Source organism: Salmo salar, chromosome 04, assembly GCF_965601325.2.
Source record: "Salmo salar chromosome 04, fSalSal1, whole genome shotgun sequence".
NCBI lineage: Eukaryota > Metazoa > Chordata > Actinopteri > Salmoniformes > Salmonidae > Salmo > Salmo salar.
The window spans coordinates 13,024,180-13,045,623 of NC_138294.1; the positions used below are offsets into that span (position 1 = coordinate 13,024,180).

General features: G+C 40.0%; 1 protein-coding gene across 1 annotated transcript; it reads right to left on the reverse strand.

Annotated features, from left to right (window-relative positions):
* Positions 1–3,187: 3,187 nt before the first annotated feature.
* On the reverse strand, positions 3,188–8,727 carry LOC106602223 (uncharacterized). The gene is made up of 6 exons (XM_045716396.2): positions 8,192–8,727; positions 7,215–7,331; positions 6,013–6,711; positions 5,130–5,296; positions 4,917–5,020; positions 3,188–3,996 (listed from the first exon to the last, which is right to left on the reverse strand). The coding sequence occupies exons 1-6, from the start codon at positions 8,292–8,294 to the stop codon at positions 3,855–3,857; spliced, it is 1,332 nt and encodes a 443-aa protein (XP_045572352.2). The 5' UTR covers positions 8,295–8,727; the 3' UTR covers positions 3,188–3,854.
* Between the last annotated feature and the right edge of the window lie 12,717 nt (positions 8,728–21,444).

A 21,444-nucleotide genomic window follows, 5' to 3' on the forward strand; every position in this document is an offset into this window, starting at 1 on the left:
CATACGCCCAGATTAGCTGCAGAGTGTTAGAGTGGAGACCATAAAATACAGCATTAGCAGGAAATAAATATCATACTGTTTGTTAAGTAAATAATTGTTAGATATCCAACAAATCAGGTAAATATCTAATTTAAGTTCCACCCACATACACCAGACACATAAAGCTTCTTATAAATGTCTGTTACAACTCTATATCACTAATGAAAATGTTGAATATATATATACAGGGGACTTTAATTACCTACTGTTTATCTTATTGGAAGCCTCTAACATAAACCAGGTAGTCTGGGATACCCCAGAGCAGCTTTCTAGGCCCTTAACTTTTTTCAGTTTTTACTAATGACCTACCACTAGCACTGAGTAAAGCCTGTGTGTCAATGTATGCTGATGATTCAACATTATACAAGGCAGCTACCACAGCAAGGGAAATCACTGCAACACTTAACAAAGAGCTTCAGCCAGTTTTAGAATGGCTGGCAAGTATTTAGCTAGTCCTAAATATATCAAAAACAAAAGGCATCTATTTGCATATTTAAAGTGAAATCTGCAGTTGCTACATCAATTTTTTTGTCTTAAACATTTATGATATGTCCCGATTTGATTCTTGAACAATATAATTTATAAATGCCTCATGACTTTCTTTAACTGTTGTACCCCATCAGAACCCCAAATATATACTTGTTTTCATACATTGTTTGTAAACAAAGTAACTATATAGCCTCAACTATCATTTTTTATATAATGGATGGCCATTTCTTGCATCCATAGTGCTGTTTATGGAATTGAGTGGTTTATATTTCAGCTATTTATCGAAACAGGGGTGGGGAGTACGCTTTCTTTTAGTTTCAACTGCTGATTGTCCTTTAGAAGATAATATAAATATACACTGCTCAAAAAAATTAAGGGAACACTAAAATAACACATCCTAGATCTGAATGAATGAAATGATCTTATTAAATACTTTTTTCTTTACATAGTTGAATGTGCTGACAACAAAATCACACAAAAATAATCAATGGAAATCCAATGTATCAACCCATGGAGGTCTGGATTTGGAGTCACACTCAAAATTAAAGTGGAAAACCACACTACAGGCTGATCCAACTTTGATGTAATTTCCTTAAAACAAGTCAAAATGAGGCTCAGTAGTGTGGGTGGCCTCCACGTGCCTGTATGACCTCCCTACAACACCTGGGCATGCTCCTGATGAGGTGGCAGATGGTATCCTGAGGGATCTCCTCCCAGACCTGGACTAAAGCATCCGCCAACTCCTGGACAGTCTGTGGTGCAACGTGGCATTGGTGGATGGAGCGAGACATGATGTCCCAGATGTGCTCAATTGGATTCAGGTCTGGGCAATGGGCGGGCCAGTCCATAGCATCAATGCCTTCCTCTTGCAGGAACTGCTGACACACTCCAGCCACATGAGGTCTAGCATTGTCTTGCATTAGGAGGAACCCAGGGCCAACTGCACCAGCATATGGTCTCACAAGGGGTCTGAGGATCTCATCTCGGTACCTAATGGCAGTCAGGCTACCTCTGGCGAGCACATGGAGGGCTGTGCGGCCCCCCAAAGTAATGCCACCCCACACCATGACTGACCCACCGCCAAACCGGTCATGCTGGAGGATGTTGCAGGCAGCAGAACGTTCTCCACGGCGTCTCCAGACTCTGTCACATGTGCTGTGTGAACCTGCTTTCATCTGTGAAGAGCACAGGGCGCCAGTGGCGAATTTGCCAATCTTGGTGTCCTCTGGCAAATGCCAAACGTCCTGCACGGTGTTGGGCTGTAAGCACAACCCCCACCTGTGGACGTCGGGCCCTCATACCACCCTCATGGAGTCTGATTCTGACCGTTTGAGCAGACACATGCACATTTGTGGCCTGCTGGAGGTCATTTCTGGCAGTGCTCCTCCTTGCACAAAGGCGGAGGTAGCGGTCCTGCTGCTGGGTTGTTGCCCTCCTACGGCCTCCTCCACGTCTCCTGATGTACTGGCCTGTCTCCTGGTAGCGCCTCCATGCTCTGGACACTACGCTGACAGACACAGCAAACCTTCTTGCCACAGCTCGCATTGATGTGCCATCCTGGATGAGCTGCACTACCTGAGCCACCTGTGTGGGTTGTAGACTCCGTCTCATGCTACCACTAGAGTGAAAGCACCGCCAGCATTCAAAAGTGACCAAAACATCAGCCAGGAAGCATAGGAACTGAGAAGTGGTCTGTGGTCACCACCTGCAGAACCACTCCTTTATTGGGGGTGTCTTGCTAATTGCCTATAATTTCCACCTGTTGTCTATTCCATTTGCACAACAGCATGTGAAATTTATTGTCAATCAGTGTTGCTTCCTAAGTGGACAGTTTGATTTCACAGAAGTGTGATTGACTTGGAGTTACATTGTGTTGTTTAAGTGTTCCCTTTTATTTTTTGGCGCAGTGTATATAAAAAAAATATTCTTTTTTATCCATGTTTCTGTGTCATGTATTTGTGTAAGTCTTTGTCAGTGTGTGATAGATTCCTTAGTTCTTACCTGAGCGATGGGTCTCACTCTTCACTCCTCATTGCTGTGTTCTGGTTTTCTTCAATAACCTTGTTTTCTTCAACAACCTTGTTTAGTGCAATAACCTGTCTGTTGACTCAGTCATCCATCCTAACATTATGATTACCTTTCTACCTGACTCCTAATGGTAATATCTACTGTATGATTCTAACTTCAGTGACTAGTAGTTGAGTAGTTACTCTGATATGCGTCTCCACTGGTACCTCTCTGATGTCTGTCTGTGATTGACTGCAGTTGATAGAATGTTTTAAGTATCCAATCACTTTCAAGCAGGACGTCATATTTTGCAAGTCCTGCTTGTGTCATTGTTCATAAGAAGGCACGTTTTGGCTTGCACTCCGTGACTGGCAATCGATGGCCATATAGGGGCCTTTTGTCCTATCTATGCTGTGTGTGTGTGTGTGACATCAGTGTGAGGAAATATTCAGAAGTGTGTGTAAGAAATCTGTCTGCATCTTTATCAGAGGTTTAAAAGGAGAACTTCACAGATGTGCGTGCGTGTGTGCGTGTCTGCCTGCATACAGCGTGTGTCCTCTAAGTTCTGTTCTGTTCTGTCCTCTATGTCCAACTGCAGGTAACACTTTAACAATCCAATCACATTCAATCAGGAAGCTGGTAGACCTCAGAGGACGTTGTTCATTTATTTATTAATCTGTGCCTTTGTTCTTCTTATTATAAAAGGGATTGATGATAATAATTGATCATGAAAAAAATACAGAGAAATTATTAATGAACTTAGCGGAAGCATGGCAAATCACATGACATGTTGCTAATAAAAACAATGAATACAAGCATTTTAGAGCAGAGTGTCTACACACTCATCAATACGTAACATAAAATTCCTCTCCTCCTCAACCCTATTAGAGAAGGTCCCTCTCCGAGGATTGTATTCTCCAATATGTTTTGAGAAGGAAGGGAGGAGAGAGGATGCTGGGAGTAATCGAGGAAGGATGAATTGAGGAAAAGCCCATATGCAAGTCTGTAATACCACTATTTCAACTCTATGGTGAGTTCATCTCTCACTTTAACCACTAGGTGGAATCATCTCGTAACCTTTCAGCACTGTAAACAACCATCAACATGAGAAAGGTAGAGGTAGAGAGAGAGAGATTTGTGTACAGCCTACATGCAATGTTACATAATGAACTATACATCTTAACATTGACAACAGCTATTGGGTGATATATACCTGATTTGTTTTGTGTGTGTGTGTGCCTTTCTTTCCAACGTCTAGTTCAGAGTGCCATTGTAACAAAATATATAATCCGTCTTCATTGTTCCTTAAACAGCAGTACCTACAAGAGGCCTTTTTCACACATCCAGTACTGTGGATATGAACAACGATAGTCCCACCATCCTCTGTAGCCTGATGACCAGTAAGGTAACACCACACAGTTCTCCACTCCACCACCATAAGGGCCTCCACTCCTCCAATAGCTGCAGTAGAAACAACAGTTACACTGATCACTCTCTCTAACCCTAGAGTATGAACAACACAGAGTTAGACTGACAACTCTCTCAGAACCTAGAGTATGAACAACACAGAGTTAGACTGACCTCTCTCTCAGAACCTAGAGTATGAACAACACAGAGTTAGACTGACCACTCTCTCAGAACCTAGAGTATGAACAACACAGAGTTAGACTAACCACTCTCTCAGAACCTAGAAGATGAACAACACAGAGTTAGACTGACCACTCTCTCAGAACCTAGAGTATGAACAACACAGAGTTAGACTGACCACTCTCTCAGAACCTAGAGTATGAACAACACAGAGTTAGACTAACCACTCTCTCAGAACCTAGAGTATGAACACAGAGAATCAGTCCAACTCCTTAAACTGTGGTCAGTGTTATTAGAGAGCAGTAGTCTGTATCCCATCCGGCCTTGATTGGGAGTCCCATAGGGCAGCGCATAATTCGCATAATTGGCCCAGCGTCGTCCTTGTTTGGCCAGGGTAGGTCGTTATTGTAGATAAGAATTTGTTCTTAACTGACTTGCCTGGTAAGTGTTATTATAGAGCAGTAGTCTGTTACCTTAGGGTGGTCAGTGTCATTAGAGCAGTAGTCTCTTACCTTGGGGTGATCAGTGTTATTATAGAGCAGTAGTCTCTTACCTTGGGGTGGTCAGTGTTATTATAGAGCAGTAGTCTCTTACCTTGGGATGGTCAGTGTTATTATAGAGCAGTAGTCTCTTACCTTGGGGTGGTCAGTGTCATTAGAGCAGTAGTCTCTTACCTTGGGGTGATCAGTGTTATTATAGAGCAGTAGTCTCTTACCTTGGGATGGTCAGTGTTATTATAGAGCAGTTTCTCTTACATTGTGATGGTCACTGTTATTAGAGCATTAGACTCTTACCTTGCCGTGGTCAGTGCGGTGCCATCCACCCATTTCCAGGTCCCCCCAGTAACGGAGTTAGTTAGACCAATCCAGACAATCTTGTTGATGCCACAGAGATACTCCTGTTGGTGAGAAATATACTGATATTGTCAATTACTATAGACCACATGTGTTAAATACTAGAAGATACATTACTGACCAATTACATTTGATTCTCACTCACTCACTCACATGTTCCTCCTTGTTGTTTATGATCATCAGGTCTGCTCCTCTGTTCAGACAGTCCAGTCTGCTCTCCTGCCAGGTTTTCATCTGAGTCGACAGGAAGTAACAGCTGGATCCCAAGAGCCTCCAACCCTCTGGACAAGATTTCCAGATTTTCTGACAAATGTTTAGCTCTGTTGAAGAAATGTACATAATATGTGAAATATATAACACGTGTTTATTGTACTGTATATTTTCATTTACATTGTCATTTAACTATTGCTGAATCCATGATTGGTGTGCACAGCACACAGTGTTGTTCCACCCTGGTCTCAGTAACATACGTAACATGGTAAACGTTGGTATGGTATGTAAAATCTCACATAGTATGTATTAATTTGTAGATGTCCATCATCCATTTTGTATGATATGTTATGAATTTCACTTTGTTGTGGCTAACGTTAGCTATGTGGCTCGGTTGCTAACATTATCTAGGCTAGGTTTTAGGGATTATGTTTAGGGTTGGGGTTACGTTAAGGTTATGGGAATTGTTAGCTCACATGTTAAGTATATACGTAGTTACAAAGTAACTAAAAAGTAGTAAGTAGTTGCATAGTTGCTAATAAGTTAAAAATACTGAATTCGTCCATGATGTGATTAAAACACGCAACCTTTGGGTTGATAGACGGTTGCATCATATGGCCACCCATCTCCCTTCTTTTTTTGCCTTAAGTAACCTTCTGTCTTATGTAACTAAACCAAACGTAACATATCATAGTAATTTGAGTGCCACAGATTTACTTTTACTATGTTACGTCTAGTCTTTGTGGTCAGGCTGTAAATTCACCCTTCGGGAGAATGAACGGTAGAGAAGAGGGATGCAGCCCTAGTGACTGACTTGACTACTTACCACACTCAGAGAGCCTCTCCTCCAGTGCCACCTTCTCATTGGTCAGAACACTGACCCTGTCTCTCAACATGTCCCTGTCTTTAGTCAGGGCATTATTACGCTCCTGTAACTGTATTTTGTCATCTGTTTTCTCTGACTGGTCTCTCTCACTCTGTAACTGGTCTCTCTCACTCTGTAACTGGTCTCTCTCACTCTGTAACTGGTCTCTCTCCTTTAGTAACTGGTCTCTCTCATTTAGTAACTGGTCTCTCTCACTCTGTAACTGGTCTCTCTCACTCTGTAACTGGTCTCTCTCATTTAGTAACTGGCCTCTCTCACTCTGTAACTGGTCTCTCTCCTTTAGTAACTGGTCTCTCTCCCTCTGTAACTGGTCTCTCTCCCTCTGTAACTGGTCTCTCTCCCTCTGTAACTGGTCTCTCTCCCTCTGTAACTGGTCTCTCTCACTCTGTAACTGGTCTCTCTCACTCTGTAACTGGTCTCTCTCCCTCAGTAACTGGTCTCTGTCCCTCAGTAACTGCCCTCTCTTCCTCTCTAGCTGGTTCATGTTCCTCCGGCATTGGTCTCTCTCCTTCTGCAGCTGGTCTCTTTCTGTACACAGGCCAATGATACGACTACTGGTATCTGACTGGTCTCTGTCTTGCGGCAGGCCAGTGGTGTTGTAACATGCCTCTAACTGGTTTCTCTCTTCGTTAGAGCCAGCTGAAAAACAAAGACGTTCTTGCATGTTTTGCGTCCCAAATGACCCCCTATTCCTTCTATAGTGCAGTACCATGGACCAAAGCCCTATGTACCCTGGTCAAAAGTAGTGCCCTTTAAAGAGGATAGGGTGCTATTTGGAACACAATCCTGGTTGTGGTGTTTACAATGTACACCATGTTCAGTGACGTACACAAGGCCAAGTGCACCAATTACAGTAGATTCTACTTTCTCCATGGACCATGTCAACAATATTGACAAACTACCATTCCCACAAGTTATGTAACATCAAGTCTGAATTGAGATCCTTGCACTGTAAGTACAGAACTATGGTGTGATAATAAAATACACATCTGTCCTATGGGCCCTGGTCAAAAGTAATGCACTACACATGGAATAGTGTCCCAAATGGGATAGAGTCCCAAATGGCACCCTATCCCCTATATAGTGCACTACGTTTGACCAGAGCGCTAATAGGGTGTCATTTGGGACAAAACCTCACTCACAGAAAGCCAGTTTCAGGGAGATGTTGAGAATGACTTGTAGAACACACAGCACTCCAAAACACACAGCAGCCAGCCTGTAGAGTCTTGTTCTTCCATCTGTAGAGGAACACACACTCGCTGACACACATACACACACGCAGACAGACACACACACCATCATCACTAATGATTAAGATTAAAAGAGAACACACATCCCTAACTTATTCTGAGAACCAAACATTTCCATTGCGTCATTGGTTTTCTTTCGATTAAGGGTTGGCAGCAACAGTTTGCTCAAGCTTGTGGTCATCTCCAATCTGATAAACAGGAAGCAACTGTATGAAGAAATGACCAAAGTAACACAATATAGCCATAGCATGATTTAAAGGGTCAATCTGCGATTTCTATATTTAAAAAAAATTAACATAAATTTAAATTAATAATATTTACTGAATTGATTCTTGAAAAATGTAACTTAGAAATACCTCATGATCTTAGTTTAACTGTCTAGTCCCATCAGAACCGAAATATAAACTTGTTTTACCATGGAATTATAAACAATGGAATTGTAAACAAACACTGCATAGCCTCAAATGGTTCAAACTATCATTTTGATCATGAATGGTCACTCCTTGCAGACATACTGTAGCTCTCTCGATGAATTTGAGAGTGGACACCCCTCAGGCGGGGTGTCCACTGTGTTGTTGTTTAAAAAGGATATTTTCAATTAATCATATTTAAATAGTTCCTAATAGTTTCAATAACTGAAGAAAAAATACATTGAATTGATACATTTTAGTGTACGTGACCACAGCAGGTTTTGAACCCCAAGCTCCGTACCAACTGAACCACCCAGAAGACAGGACAAAATGTAGAAGTGTTTTACTAGTGTGTGTTTGTGTCCGTGTGTGAATGCGTTCGGTTTGTACGTGCAGACCTGCCTGCGTGCCTCAGCTACTGTGTGAGAGACTAAGATACTTAGAATACTTAGTTCTTACCTGAGAGATGGGTTTCAGTCTTTACACTCCTCGTTGCTCTGTTCCGGTTTTCTTCCATAAATTTGTTTAATTCAATCACCTGTTTGTTGACGTAGTCGGCCATCTTAATTAACCGTACCGAATATCAATGATTACATCAATCATTCAATAAATCAACTAATTAAGTCTGTCTGACCTCTTATTGTAATATTTAGGATTCTAACTTAGTTTTACTTACAGTATTGACTTACTGTATGATTACCTTTCTAACTGTCTCCTAATGGTAATATCTACTGTATGATTACCTTTCTAACTGACTCCCAATGGTAATATCTACTGTATGATTACCTTTCTAACTGACTCCTAATGGTAATATCTACTGTATGATTACCTTTCTAACTGACTCCTAATGGTAATATCTACTGTATGATTACCTTTCTAACTGACTCCTAATGGTAATATCTACTGTATGATTACCTTTCTAACTGACTCCTAATGGTAATATCTACTGTATGATTACTTTTCTAACTGTCTGAGCAGCAGTTGGTGTGATGTGTCTAAATCCTGTACTTCTCTGTTCTCTGTCTGTGGCTGAAAGCTGGTGACATGATGTTTCAAGGCTCTATCCACCAATAGGAAGGCTGTAGGTGTTAGAATATTTCAAGGCTCTATCCACCAATAGGAAGGAGACTATTGGGATGTGAGACAAATGGCACCATATTCTCTTTAAGTGCACTACATAGAGAATAGGATGCCATTTGGGATTAAGCCTTGTGGACCAGAGAGTTGTGTGTAACTTCCTCTTCATCCCTTGATCATTCTGTTGCGTGCTTTATTTCTTCCTCTTTTTCATGTTTTTTTGGGCCTAATATTATAAGTGATTTGTCATCCCAAACACAAGTAATAATTGGTCAACAGTAGGTCTAGTAAATGAATATATTAACTAAGATGATGCTGTTTACTTTGTTTGTTGATTTGGGTCGAAAACAAGACATCTAAATACATTTTGCAATAGAAATAATTAAACAAAATCAACTTTTTACAATAAACAAATCTTCAATCTCTCCTGTTTGTCATCATGTCAATTAGCAATCTATTACACACTGCTTCACCATACCATAGGTATTCATTAGTCCTTTAACAAGTAGATGTTACTTCATATGTGGCGGATGAATCAGAATTAGTTGGGTAACATAGATCATTAAAATGTTTGATTTGCATAATATGCTTATGTGAGATACTTGTCATATGTGAATGTATCTGTTAAACCATGTGAAGAGATGGCGTGATTAATTGGGAACCAATTATTTGTCTCCACAATGTCTGTGTGCAAGTCACTCCCCTCAGTGAGCTTGTCCAGGAGTGGAGTCAAGAGGGGGTTTACTTGAGATGGGAGTATCTAGAGTTGTCAATTGATTTATGCCATTGGATGAGCTAATGGTTCTGTTCTATACCGTACCAGGGAGAGACGGTTCCAGTTTGGGGTAGGAGGACCAGATACTGGTCTATACAATGAACACTGTTGATACAGCAGTTGCTGTCTGCTATGTTTTATAGATACAGTCGTATGAAAAACTTTGGGCACCCCTGACAATTTCCATGATTTCCATTTATAAATAATTGGGTGTTTGGATCAGCAATTTCATTTTGATCTATCAAATATCTGATGGACACAGTAATATTTCAGTAGTGAAATTAGGTTTTTGGATTAACAGAAAATGTGCAATATGCATCAAAACAAAATTAGACAGGTGCATAAATTTGGGCACCCCAATAGAAACATCACATCAATATTTAGTAGAGCCTCCTTTTGCTAAAACTACACCCTCTAGACGCTTTCTATAGCCTCTAATGAGTGTCTGGATTCTGGATGAAGGTATTTTGGACCATTCCTCCTTACAAAACATCTCCAGTTGAGTTAGGTTTGATGGTTGCCAAGCATGGACAGCCCGCTTCAAATCATCCCACAGATTCTCAATGATATTCAGGTCTGGGGACTGGGATGGCCATTCCAGAACATAAATGTCCGGGTAGATTTTGAGCAGTGTTTTGGGTCGTTGTCTTGTAGAAATATCCAGCCCAGGCGTAACTTCAACTTTGTGACTGATTCTTCAACATTATTCCCAAGAATCTGCTGATATTGAGTGGAATTCATGCGACCCTCAACTTTAACAAGATTCCCAGTACCGGCACTGGCCACACAGCCCCACAGCATGATGGAACCCCCACCAAATTTTACTGTGGGTAGCAAGTGTTTTTCTTGGAACACTGTGTTCTTTTGCCGCCATGCATAACGTCCCTTGTTATGACCAAATAACTCAATCTTTGTTTCATCAGTCCACAGCACCTTATTCCAAAATGAAGCTGGCTTGTCCAAATGTGCGTTTGCATACCTCAAGCGACTCTGTTTGTGGCGTGTGTACAGAAAAGGCTTCTTCCGCATCACTCTCCCACACAGCTTCTCCTTGTGCAAAGTGCGCTGAATTGTTGAACGATGCACAGTGACACCATCTGCAGCAAGATGATGTTGTAGGTCTTTGGAGGTGGTCTGTGGGCTGTTTGTGACCGTTCTCACCATCCTTCGCCTTTGCCTCTCCGATCTTTTACTTGGTCTGCCACTTCTGGCCTTAACAAGAACTGTGCCTGTGGTCTTCCATTTCCTCACTATGTTCCTCACAGTGGACACTGACAGCTTACATCTCTGCGATAGCTTTTTGTAGCCTTCCTCTAAACCATAATGTTGAACAATCTTTGTTTTCAGGTAATTTGAGAGTTGTTATGAGGCCCCCATGTTGCCACTCTTCAGAGGAGAGTCAAAGAGAACAACAACTTGCAATTGGCCACCTTAAATAACTTTTCTCATGATTGGATGCACTTGTCTATGAAGTTCAAGCTTAATGAGCTCACCAAACCAATTGTGTCTTCCAATTAATCAGTGCTAAGTAGTTACAGGTATTCAAATCAACAGAATGACAAGGGTGCCCAAATTTTTGCATAGCCTATTTTTCACATCTGATTTAATTTCATACAACTTAATATTACTACACTAAAAATCTTTGTCTGGACAATACCCCAGTACTCAGCTTTTATTAGAAAATGAATGGCATGCCACTGTGATCATTTTCTGTGACGACAGAGTAAATTATTATGCAGCCTCAAGAGGGGTGCCCAAACTTTTTCATACGACTGTATCTTTCATACAAAACTTAACATTTGTGAACTGTTCCTAAGATCTGTTGTTCGTCATGTACGTTCAGAGGGGTGTATCTTGGCTATAAAAGATCTTTGTACTTTTGTGTAGTCACTTTTTCAACGGTTCATTAGAGATAGCGCATCATTGAAGGTCAAGTGCTTTTGCAAAAGCATCTTAATTATTAAAGATGTAGTTTTAAGTATAACTCTGACTGGTGTGCGAAGTTTGTAACTCTCCTCATTTGGTAATGCAGAAATTAGCCACCACACATACCATAGATATTCATTAGTCCTTTAACAACTGTTACTCCATACCATAGTTATTCATTAGTCCTTTAAAACCTCTTCAGCGTCTCGTCCCGCAAGCGGGATCAAAATCCAGGGAAAACTCCTAGCGACATTAGCATAACGAAATGTAATTGAAAAACAAATTCAAATATAGGACTGTCTCATATCGTTTTATAGATACACCTCTCCTGAATCGACCCACGTCGTCCGATTTCAAAAAGGTTTTACAGGAAAAGCAAATAATTAGATGATGTTAGAGGAGTTCATCGTAAAAAGCAGCAACATAGCCATTTTCCGACCAACCACATGCATCACAAATAACCAAAAAACAGCTAAATGCAGCACTAACCTTTTACAAACTTCATCAGATGACACACCTAGGACATCATGTTACACAATGCATGCATTCTTTTGTTCAATAAAGTTCATATTTATATATGAAAACAGCATTTTACATCGGCGTCTGACGTTGACTAACTATTTTCCCGTCAAAAGCATCCGATGAAACAGTGCTACAATTTACTGAATTACTATTCGAAAACAAGTTTAAAATGTAATATTGTCATTCTAAGATTTATAGATGAATATCTCTTGAAAGCACCTGTCATACCAGATTTAAAAATAACTTTACTGGGTAATCACACTTAGCGATAAAAGGGGATGCGATACTCAGAAAATGAGCTAGTAAATACAGCTCGGCGCCATCTTGGAACAATCGCATATCACATCTAATGTTGTATAATATTGTCAATAATCCCTTACCTTTAGTTGTCTTCATCAGAAAGCACTTCCAGGAATCCCAGGTCCACAACAGATGTATTTTCGGTCGAAAAAGTCCATCCTTTATGTTCCATTAGCTTGCTGTTGTTAGCGCGTCTGAAGGCTGTATCCAAAAGCTCTGCCGGCCGCGGGACAGCCGTGTCGGAATTTTTTTTTTTTTCCCATTTAGGTTCGTTCAAACATGTCAAACGTTGTATAACATAAATCTTCAGGGCCTGTTTCAACAAGAGAGCCAATAAGATTCGAGGGGGACGATTTCATTGTGTTTCAAAACGTTTCCAAAGGTGGGGGTAGACAGGGCCGCCGGCGTCATAATGGTGATGGCCCTCCCCCTGTGACCAATTTCCAACGCGTCTCATTCACTGAGTTTCGACAGTAGAAGGCTCAAAACACTTTGTAAAGACTGGCGACATCTTGTGGAAGCAATAGGAAGTGCTCAAATAACGATAGTTCACGGTGTGAATAATAGGCAACGACGTGAAGTTGAGTCCACAATTCAGAATTCCACTTCCTGTTTCAATCGGTCTCGGGGTTTTGACTGCCATATGAGTTCTGTTATACTCACAGACACCATTCAAACAGTTTTAGAAACTTTAGGGTGTTTTCTATCCACAGGTATTAATTATATGCATATCCTAGCTTCTGAGTTTGATTAGTAGGCCGTTGAAAATGGGCACGAATTTTTTCCAAAATGCGCTGTGGCGCCCCCTATCCTAGGGTAACGTCAAGAGGTTAACAACTAGATGTTACTCCATACCATAGTTATTCATTACTCCTTTAACAACTAGATGTTACTCCATACCATAGTGATTCATTAGTCCTTTAACAACTAGATGTTACTCCATACCATAGTGATTCATTAGTCCTTTGACAACTAGATGTTGCTCCATACCATAGTGATTCATTAGTCCTTGAACAACTAGATGTTACTCCATACATAGTGATTAATTAGTCCTTTAACAACTAGATGTTACTCCATACCATAGTGAGTCATTAGTCCTTTAACAACTAGATGTCCTTAATGTTAAATTACAATATACTGTATTACAGTAACTGGTCTGTAGCTGGTCTCTCTCCTCAGTCAGGTTGTAGTCACTGTCCAGTGTGTGTGTGTGTGTGTGTAGAGCACATGGAGATGTGTGAAACTTAGTCCTCAGCCTGAAGTGTCCTCACTTGCGCCAGCGAATAGCTAACTTTTCACGTGGCATTGACTGGTAAGACTCTTCAGGAGGGCTCAGTAAAGATGGGCTCAGACATTTCCAACAACATACTGTTTTCTGTCTAACATGTCTATGTTAAGACTACACAGGTTCTTGTGATAATGTTACCTCTGCCTGTGTCTGTCCCTGTGCCTTACTGTAAGTGACATTGTTTTAACTGAAACTGTCAAATCAACAAGTCACTGGCCTCCACGTGACTTCCCTCACTTTACCTTCTAACGGAAACATTTGTTTCCCACCCTGCACATGGTTTAAACATATGATTCAGGTTATAATTGAAGTTATCATATATTTTAGTGGATAAAAAAATTTGACCCTCTGAATTCACATATAGATCATATAACATTACTGAGGCTTTAACACCTCAGCCTTCAAACTGAGGTCACGTTATGGCTTGAGGCCAGCCACCGATTTCATCCCATACATCACCAATGGCCTGATGCCATATAGGGGCCTTTTGTCTTTCTATACTGTCTGTGTGTGACGTCAGTGTAAGGAGTTATTCAGAAGTGTGTGACATCAATGTAGAGTTATTCAGAAGTGTGTGGGGAAAATCTATGTCAGCATTTCTCAGAATTTTAAAAGGGAAGTATGTGTGTGTGTGCGCTCAGTAATGTTCCGAATTCTGTGTGTGTCCAACTGCAGGTCACACGGTTTTATGAAACCATTTTTTTTAACTAAGCATAAGCCTATGGCAATGTTGCTAATAAAAATAACGAAGAAGCATTTTACAGAGTAATGGTATTAGACACGCCGATGGGCTTTCCTCAATTCATCCTTCCTTGATTCCTCCTTGTACCCTCTCGCTCTCTTCGCTTCCTTCTCAAAACACATTGGATAATATTGTCCAATGGGAAAGACCGTGGACTTTTTCCTCCGGTAGGGAGGAGATGGGATTAGAAGAGACAGGAGGAGACGAGAGGAGACAGGAGGAGAGGTGAGGAGAAAGGAAACAGGAGGAGAGGAGAGGAGTTGGGAGTAGAGGAGATGGGAGAAAGGAGCCTTAGTGTCAGAGAGAGACAGAGGAGGAAGAAGAAAATTAAAAGACTGAGGAAGAGAGAAAAAAGACAAATAATTGTTGTGTTTAGATTTAAAGAAGAGTATGTAGACATACTGTACTCTGTATTTCACACAGAGTGAGTCTATGCAACTTATTATGTGTCAAGGTTAAGCACATTTTCACTCCTGAACGTATTTAGCCATAACAAAGGGGTTGAATACTTTGACTCAACACATTTCAGCTTTAAATCTTTTATTAATTTGTAAAAAAAAAAAATGAAAAACATATTTCCACTTTGACATTATGAGTTATTGTGTTTAGGACAGTGACAATGAAATCTCATTTTAATCCATTTATAAATTCAGCAAAGTGTAAACAACAAAATGTGGAAAAAGTCTAGGCTGTGAATACTTTCTGAAGGCACTGTAGCTGGTATCATGACTTTCAGCATGACAATCAACATCTTAACTAAGAGTGAGAGAGAACTATTTCTCACACATCCAGTAACTTAGAGATGAACACGGATAGTCATGCCATTTTCGTTGGTCTGATGAACTGTAAGAGAACCACACACAGTTCTCCCCTCCATAACCATTAGGCTGTCCACTCTCCCAATACCTGCAGTAGAAACAACAGAGTTAGACTGGCCACTCTCTCAGAACCTAGAGTATGAACAACACACAGAATCACACTGTGGTCAGTGTTATTAGAGCAGTAGTCTCTTACCTTTGGGTGGTCAGTGGGCTGCCGTCCACCCATTTCCAGGTCCCCTCAGTAACAGAGTCAGTCAGACCAATCCAGAAACTTTTGCTGAATTTGAAGAGAAACTCCTGTTGGTGAGAAAGATACTGTAACGCCCTGGCCATAGAGAGGGGTTTTTGTTCTTTATTTTGATTAGGCCAGGGTGTTACATTGGGTGGGCGTTCTATGTTCATTTTTCTATGTTTTTGTATTTCTTTGTTTTGGGCCGTGTGTGGCTCCCAATCAGGCACAGCTGTAGTTCGTTGTTGCTGATTGGGAGTCACACATAAGGAGCCTGTTTTTCCTTTGGGTTTTTGTGGGGGATTGTTTCTGTTTAGAGTTATTCCTGACAGGACTGTTTTGCTGTCTTTTGTTTATTTTTGTAGTGTTCTTTCATTTATTAAAATTCCTAATGATGAACACATCCTCCGCTGCGTATTGGTCCACTTTTTCAGACGATGACTTCGCTGTTTCGTCTGACAATGAAGACAGCCGTTACAGATACTGATATTGTCAACTACTATAGACCACATGTGTTAAATACTGGAAGATACATTACTGACCAAGGGATGTTTGATCATAAACCCCCCCCCCCCACCATATCTCTCTCTGTCTCTCACCTGTTCCATATCACCGTTTACGATCACCAGGTCTGCTCCTCACCCCAGACAGTCCTGTCTGGCGTAATACCAGGTGTTCTTCACAGTAGAGATGTAGTAACAGCTGTGCTCAAACCTCATCCATCCATTAGAGTAACAGTTTTGCTCTGTTGAAGAATACAACACAATAAATAAATATAATTACTTGGGGCTATCCAAAAAGTGTTACCTAAAGGTTTTATACGGTTGACATCATTGAAGCAAAACCGTTTCAATTCCTCAAGGCTTTAGGATTGAGATACACATGGAACAGCTGGGGGTCCCCCTGAAATACACATGGAACAGCTGGGGGTCCCCCTGAAATACACATGGAACAGCTGGGGGTCCCAGAGAAGAGGTTTAAAAACCACTGGTCTTGTCACGACTTCCGCCGGAGTCGGTCCCTCTCCTTGTTTGAGCGGCGCTCGGCGGTCGATGTCACCGGCCTTCTGGCCATCGCCGATCCACTTTTCATTTTCCATTTGTTTTGTCTTTGTTTTCTACACACCTGGTTTCAATTCCCTCATTACATGTTCATTATTTAACCCTCTGGTTTCCCCCTTGTTTGTGAGCGTGTTTGTTCTATTGTTCTATTGTTATTACGCCCGTTTATTTCGTGGTACTGGTATTTTTCCCGCACCTTAGTATTGTGTTTATACTGGTGTTATCTTGTATTAAATACCTTATCCACGCATCTCAGCTCTCCTGCGCCTGACTCCTTTCACCAGTTACCCACAGCCTTGACAGGTCTATAAAGGGTGCACATTTTTGTATTGACATTAGCATTTCACACGTAATTCTAATCCTCAAAGCTTGATGAGTTGATAATTTGAATCAGCTGTGTGCTGCTATGACAAAAATAAAAATGTGCACCCCTTTTGGTGCCCCTGGACCAGGATTGAGAAACACTGGTCTAGAGAGTCTACTGAAAGAAGATACAATATCTTGGATGTGGTTTGCAAGTTCCTTAAACATGTCTAACAGAGGACGAACTTAGGGAAGTTGAGACCTTGTTGTGAAAGTCTGATATATTGTGATGATTAGATAACAATACACTCACAGACTAGTCTCAGGGAGATTTTGAGAGTGACTTGTAGAACACACAGCATCCCCAAGCTCACAGCAACCATCCTGTAGAGTGTTCTCCCTGAATCCTCAGGTCCTGAGGAGATGCACACTGATGTGAGAACACACACACACACACACACACACACACACACACACAAACACAAGCATACACACACACACACACACACACACAGGTATAAGAGGGTGGGGGTGTGACATAATCAGCCACAATAGGACTGTTTCTCACAGCTGTTGTATGATATAAAGTCTACCAATCCATTCTTAAAGATATAAGTTATAAATGCCTCATGCCTTAGTTCAACAGTCATTCCCCATCAGAACCCAACGTATAACCTGTTAATTAATTGTTTCTAAACAATATTGTAAACAAACTGTATGTATAGCCTCAAAAACACAGTTCAAACTATAAGTTGCTATCAGTTAGCATTTTTGTTTAGTGCTTTTGTTCATGTGTTTAAGTCTTTGTCTGTGTACGGTATGTGTGTGATAGAGAGCTTTCCTTGTTTTTACCTGAGCGATGGGTCTCAGTCTTCACTCTTTTCTTTGTACATACTAACTCAATCAGTGTCTGTATGTAGCCTCGCTACTTTTATAGCCTCACTAATGTATATTGCCTCGCTACAGTTATTTTTTCTGTTTTATTTCTTTACTTACCTATTGTTGTTACGTGCCTCCTAGGAGGAGGGAGGTGCAGGAATCAGGAGCAGGAGAGCAAGGAAGTCCCAGTGGCACAATCGTTTATTAAGGAGTCCCAACTCAACAACAACATGGGGGAAACACACCCAAACGAAGTCGCCACACACAGGGAAAGTAATGCAACACACGGAGGAGAAACCTCTACTCCTAAACAAATTCCAAAACGGCACAACTACCGTGAGAAAAGAAAATCCCGTGGTGCAGACACGCACCCCTAACAAAGTAACACAGCAAACACTCCCGCACAAAGACTAGTAGGCAGCGGAGGTAAATAAACCCACTGAAATCAACTAATAGGACACAGGTGTGACAAAACAGACAGACACAAACGAAAAGGAAAAATGGATCGGTGGCATCTAGTAGGCCGGCGACGACGACCGCCGAACCCCAGCCCGAAAATGGAGAGGAAGTCGTGACAATTGTTCACCTAATACGTTTTTTGCACTGTTGGTTAGAGCCAGTAAGTAAGCATTTCACTGTAAGGTCTACACCTGTTGTATTTGGTGCACATGACAAATACATTTTGACTTGATTTGCTCTGTTCTTGTTTTCCGCAATAACTTTGTTTTCTTCAATAACCTCTTCATTGACGTAGTCATCCATCTTAACTAACTGTTTGATTACATTTCTAACTGACTCCTAATGGTAATATCTACTGTATGATTACCTTTCTAACTGACTCCTAATGGTAATATCTACTGTATGATTCCCTTTCTAACTGACTCCTAATGGTAATATCTACTGTATGATTCCCTTTCTAACTGACTCCTTATGGTAATATTTACTGTATGATTACCTTTCTAACTGACTCCTAATGGTAATATCTACTGTATGATTCCCTTTCTAACTGACTCCTAATGGTAATATCTACTGTATGATTCCCTTTCTAACTGACTCCTTATGGTAATATCTACTGTATGATTACCTTTCTAACTGACTCCTAATGGTAATATCTACTGTATGATTCCCTTTCTAACTGACTCCTAATGGTAATATCTACTGTATGATTCCCTTTCTAACTGACTCCTTATGGTAATATCTACTGTATGATTACCTTTCTAACTGTCTCCTAATGATAATATCTACTGTATGATTACCTTTCTAACTGACTCCTAATGGTAATATCTACTGTATGATTCTCTTTCTGACTCCTAATGGTAATATCTACTGTATGATTCCCTTTCTAACTGACTCCTAATGGTAATATCTACTGTATGATTCCCTTTCTAACTGACTCCTTATGGTAATATTTACTGTATGATTACCTTTCTAACTGACTCCTAATGGTAATATCTACTGTATGATTACCTTTCTAACTGACTCCTAATGGTAATATCTACTGTATGATTCCCTTTCTAACTGACTCCTAATGGTAATATCTACTGTATGATTCCCTTTCTAACTGACTCCTTATGGTAATATCTACTGTATGATTACCTTTCTAACTGTCTCCTAATGATAATATCTACTGTATGATTACCTTTCTAACTGACTCCTAATGGTAATATCTACTGTATGATTCTCTTTCTGACTCCTAATGGTAATATCTACTGTATGATTCCCTTTCTAACTGACTCCTAATGGTAATATCTACTGTATGATTCCCTTTCTAACTGACTCCTTATGGTAATATTTACTGTATGATTACCTTTCTAACTGACTCCTAATGGTAATATCTACTGTATGATTACCTTTCTAACTGACTCCTAATGGTAATATCTACTGTATGATTTCCTTTCTAACTGACTCCTAATGGTAATATCTACTGTATGATTCTCTTTCTAACGACTCCTAATGGTAATATCTACTGTATGATTCCCTTTCTAACTGACTCCTAATGGTAATATCTACTGTATGATTCCCTTTCTAACTGACTCCTTATGGTAATATCTACTGTATGATTACCTTTCTAACTGACTCCTAATGGTAATATCTACTGTATGATTCCCTTTCTAACTGACTCCTAATGGTAATATCTACTGTATGATTCCTTTCTAACTGCTCCTATGTAATATTACTGTATGATTCCTTTCTAACTGACTCCTAATGGTAATATCTACTGTATGATTACCTTTCTAACTGACTCCTAATGGTAATATCTACTGTATGATTACCTTTCTAACTGACTCCTAATGGTAATATCTACTGTATGATTCTCTTTCTGACTCCTAATGGTAATATCTACTGTATGATTCCCTTTCTAACTGACTCCTAATGGTAATATCTACTGTATGATTCCCTTTCTAACTGACTCCTTATGGTAATATTTACTGTATGATTACCTTTCTAACTGACTCCTAATGGTAATATCTACTGTATGATTCCCTTTCTAACTGACTCCTTATGGTAATATTTACTGTATGATTACCTTTCTAACTGACTCCTAATGGTAATATCTACTGTATGATTCCCTTTCTAACTGACTCCTAATGGTAATATCTACTGTATGATTCCCTTTCTAACTGACTCCTTATGGTAATATCTACTGTATGATTACCTTTCTAACTGTCTCCTAATGATAATATCTACTGTATGATTACCTTTCTAACTGACTCCTAATGGTAATATCTACTGTATGATTCTCTTTCTGACTCCTAATGGTAATATCTACTGTATGATTCCCTTTCTAACTGACTCCTAATGGTAATATCTACTGTATGATTCCCTTTCTAACTGACTCCTTATGGTAATATTTACTGTATGATTACCTTTCTAACTGACTCCTAATGGTAATATCTACTGTATGATTCCCTTTCTAACTGACTCCTTATGGTAATATTTACTGTATGATTACCTTTCTAACTGACTCCTAATGGTAATATCTACTGTATGATTCCCTTTCTAACTGACTCCTAATGGTAATATCTACTGTATGATTCCCTTTCTAACTGACTCCTTATGGTAATATCTACTGTATGATTACCTTTCTAACTGTCTCCTAATGATAATATCTACTGTATGATTACCTTTCTAACTGACTCCTAATGGTAATATCTACTGTATGATTCTCTTTCTGACTCCTAATGGTAATATCTACTGTATGATTCCCTTTCTAACTGACTCCTAATGGTAATATCTACTGTATGATTCCCTTTCTAACTGACTCCTTATGGTAATATTTACTGTATGATTACCTTTCTAACTGACTCCTAATGGTAATATCTACTGTATGATTACCTTTCTAACTGACTCCTAATGGTAATATCTACTGTATGATTACCTTTCTAACTGACTCCTAATGGTAATATCTACTGTATGATTCTCTTTCTGACTCCTAATGGTAATATCTACTGTATGATTCCCTTTCTAACTGACTCCTTATGGTAATATTTACTGTATGATTACCTTTCTAACTGACTCCTAATGGTAATATCTACTGTATGATTACCTTTCTAACTGACTCCTAATGGTAATATCTACTGTATGATTACCTTTCTAACTGACTCCTAATGGTAATATCTACTGTATGATTCTCTTTCTGACTCCTAATGGTAATATCTACTGTATGATTCCCTTTCTAACTGACTCCTAATGGTAATATCTACTGTATGATTCCCTTTCTAACTGACTCCTTATGGTAATATTTACTGTATGATTACCTTTCTAACTGACTCCTAATGGTAATATCTA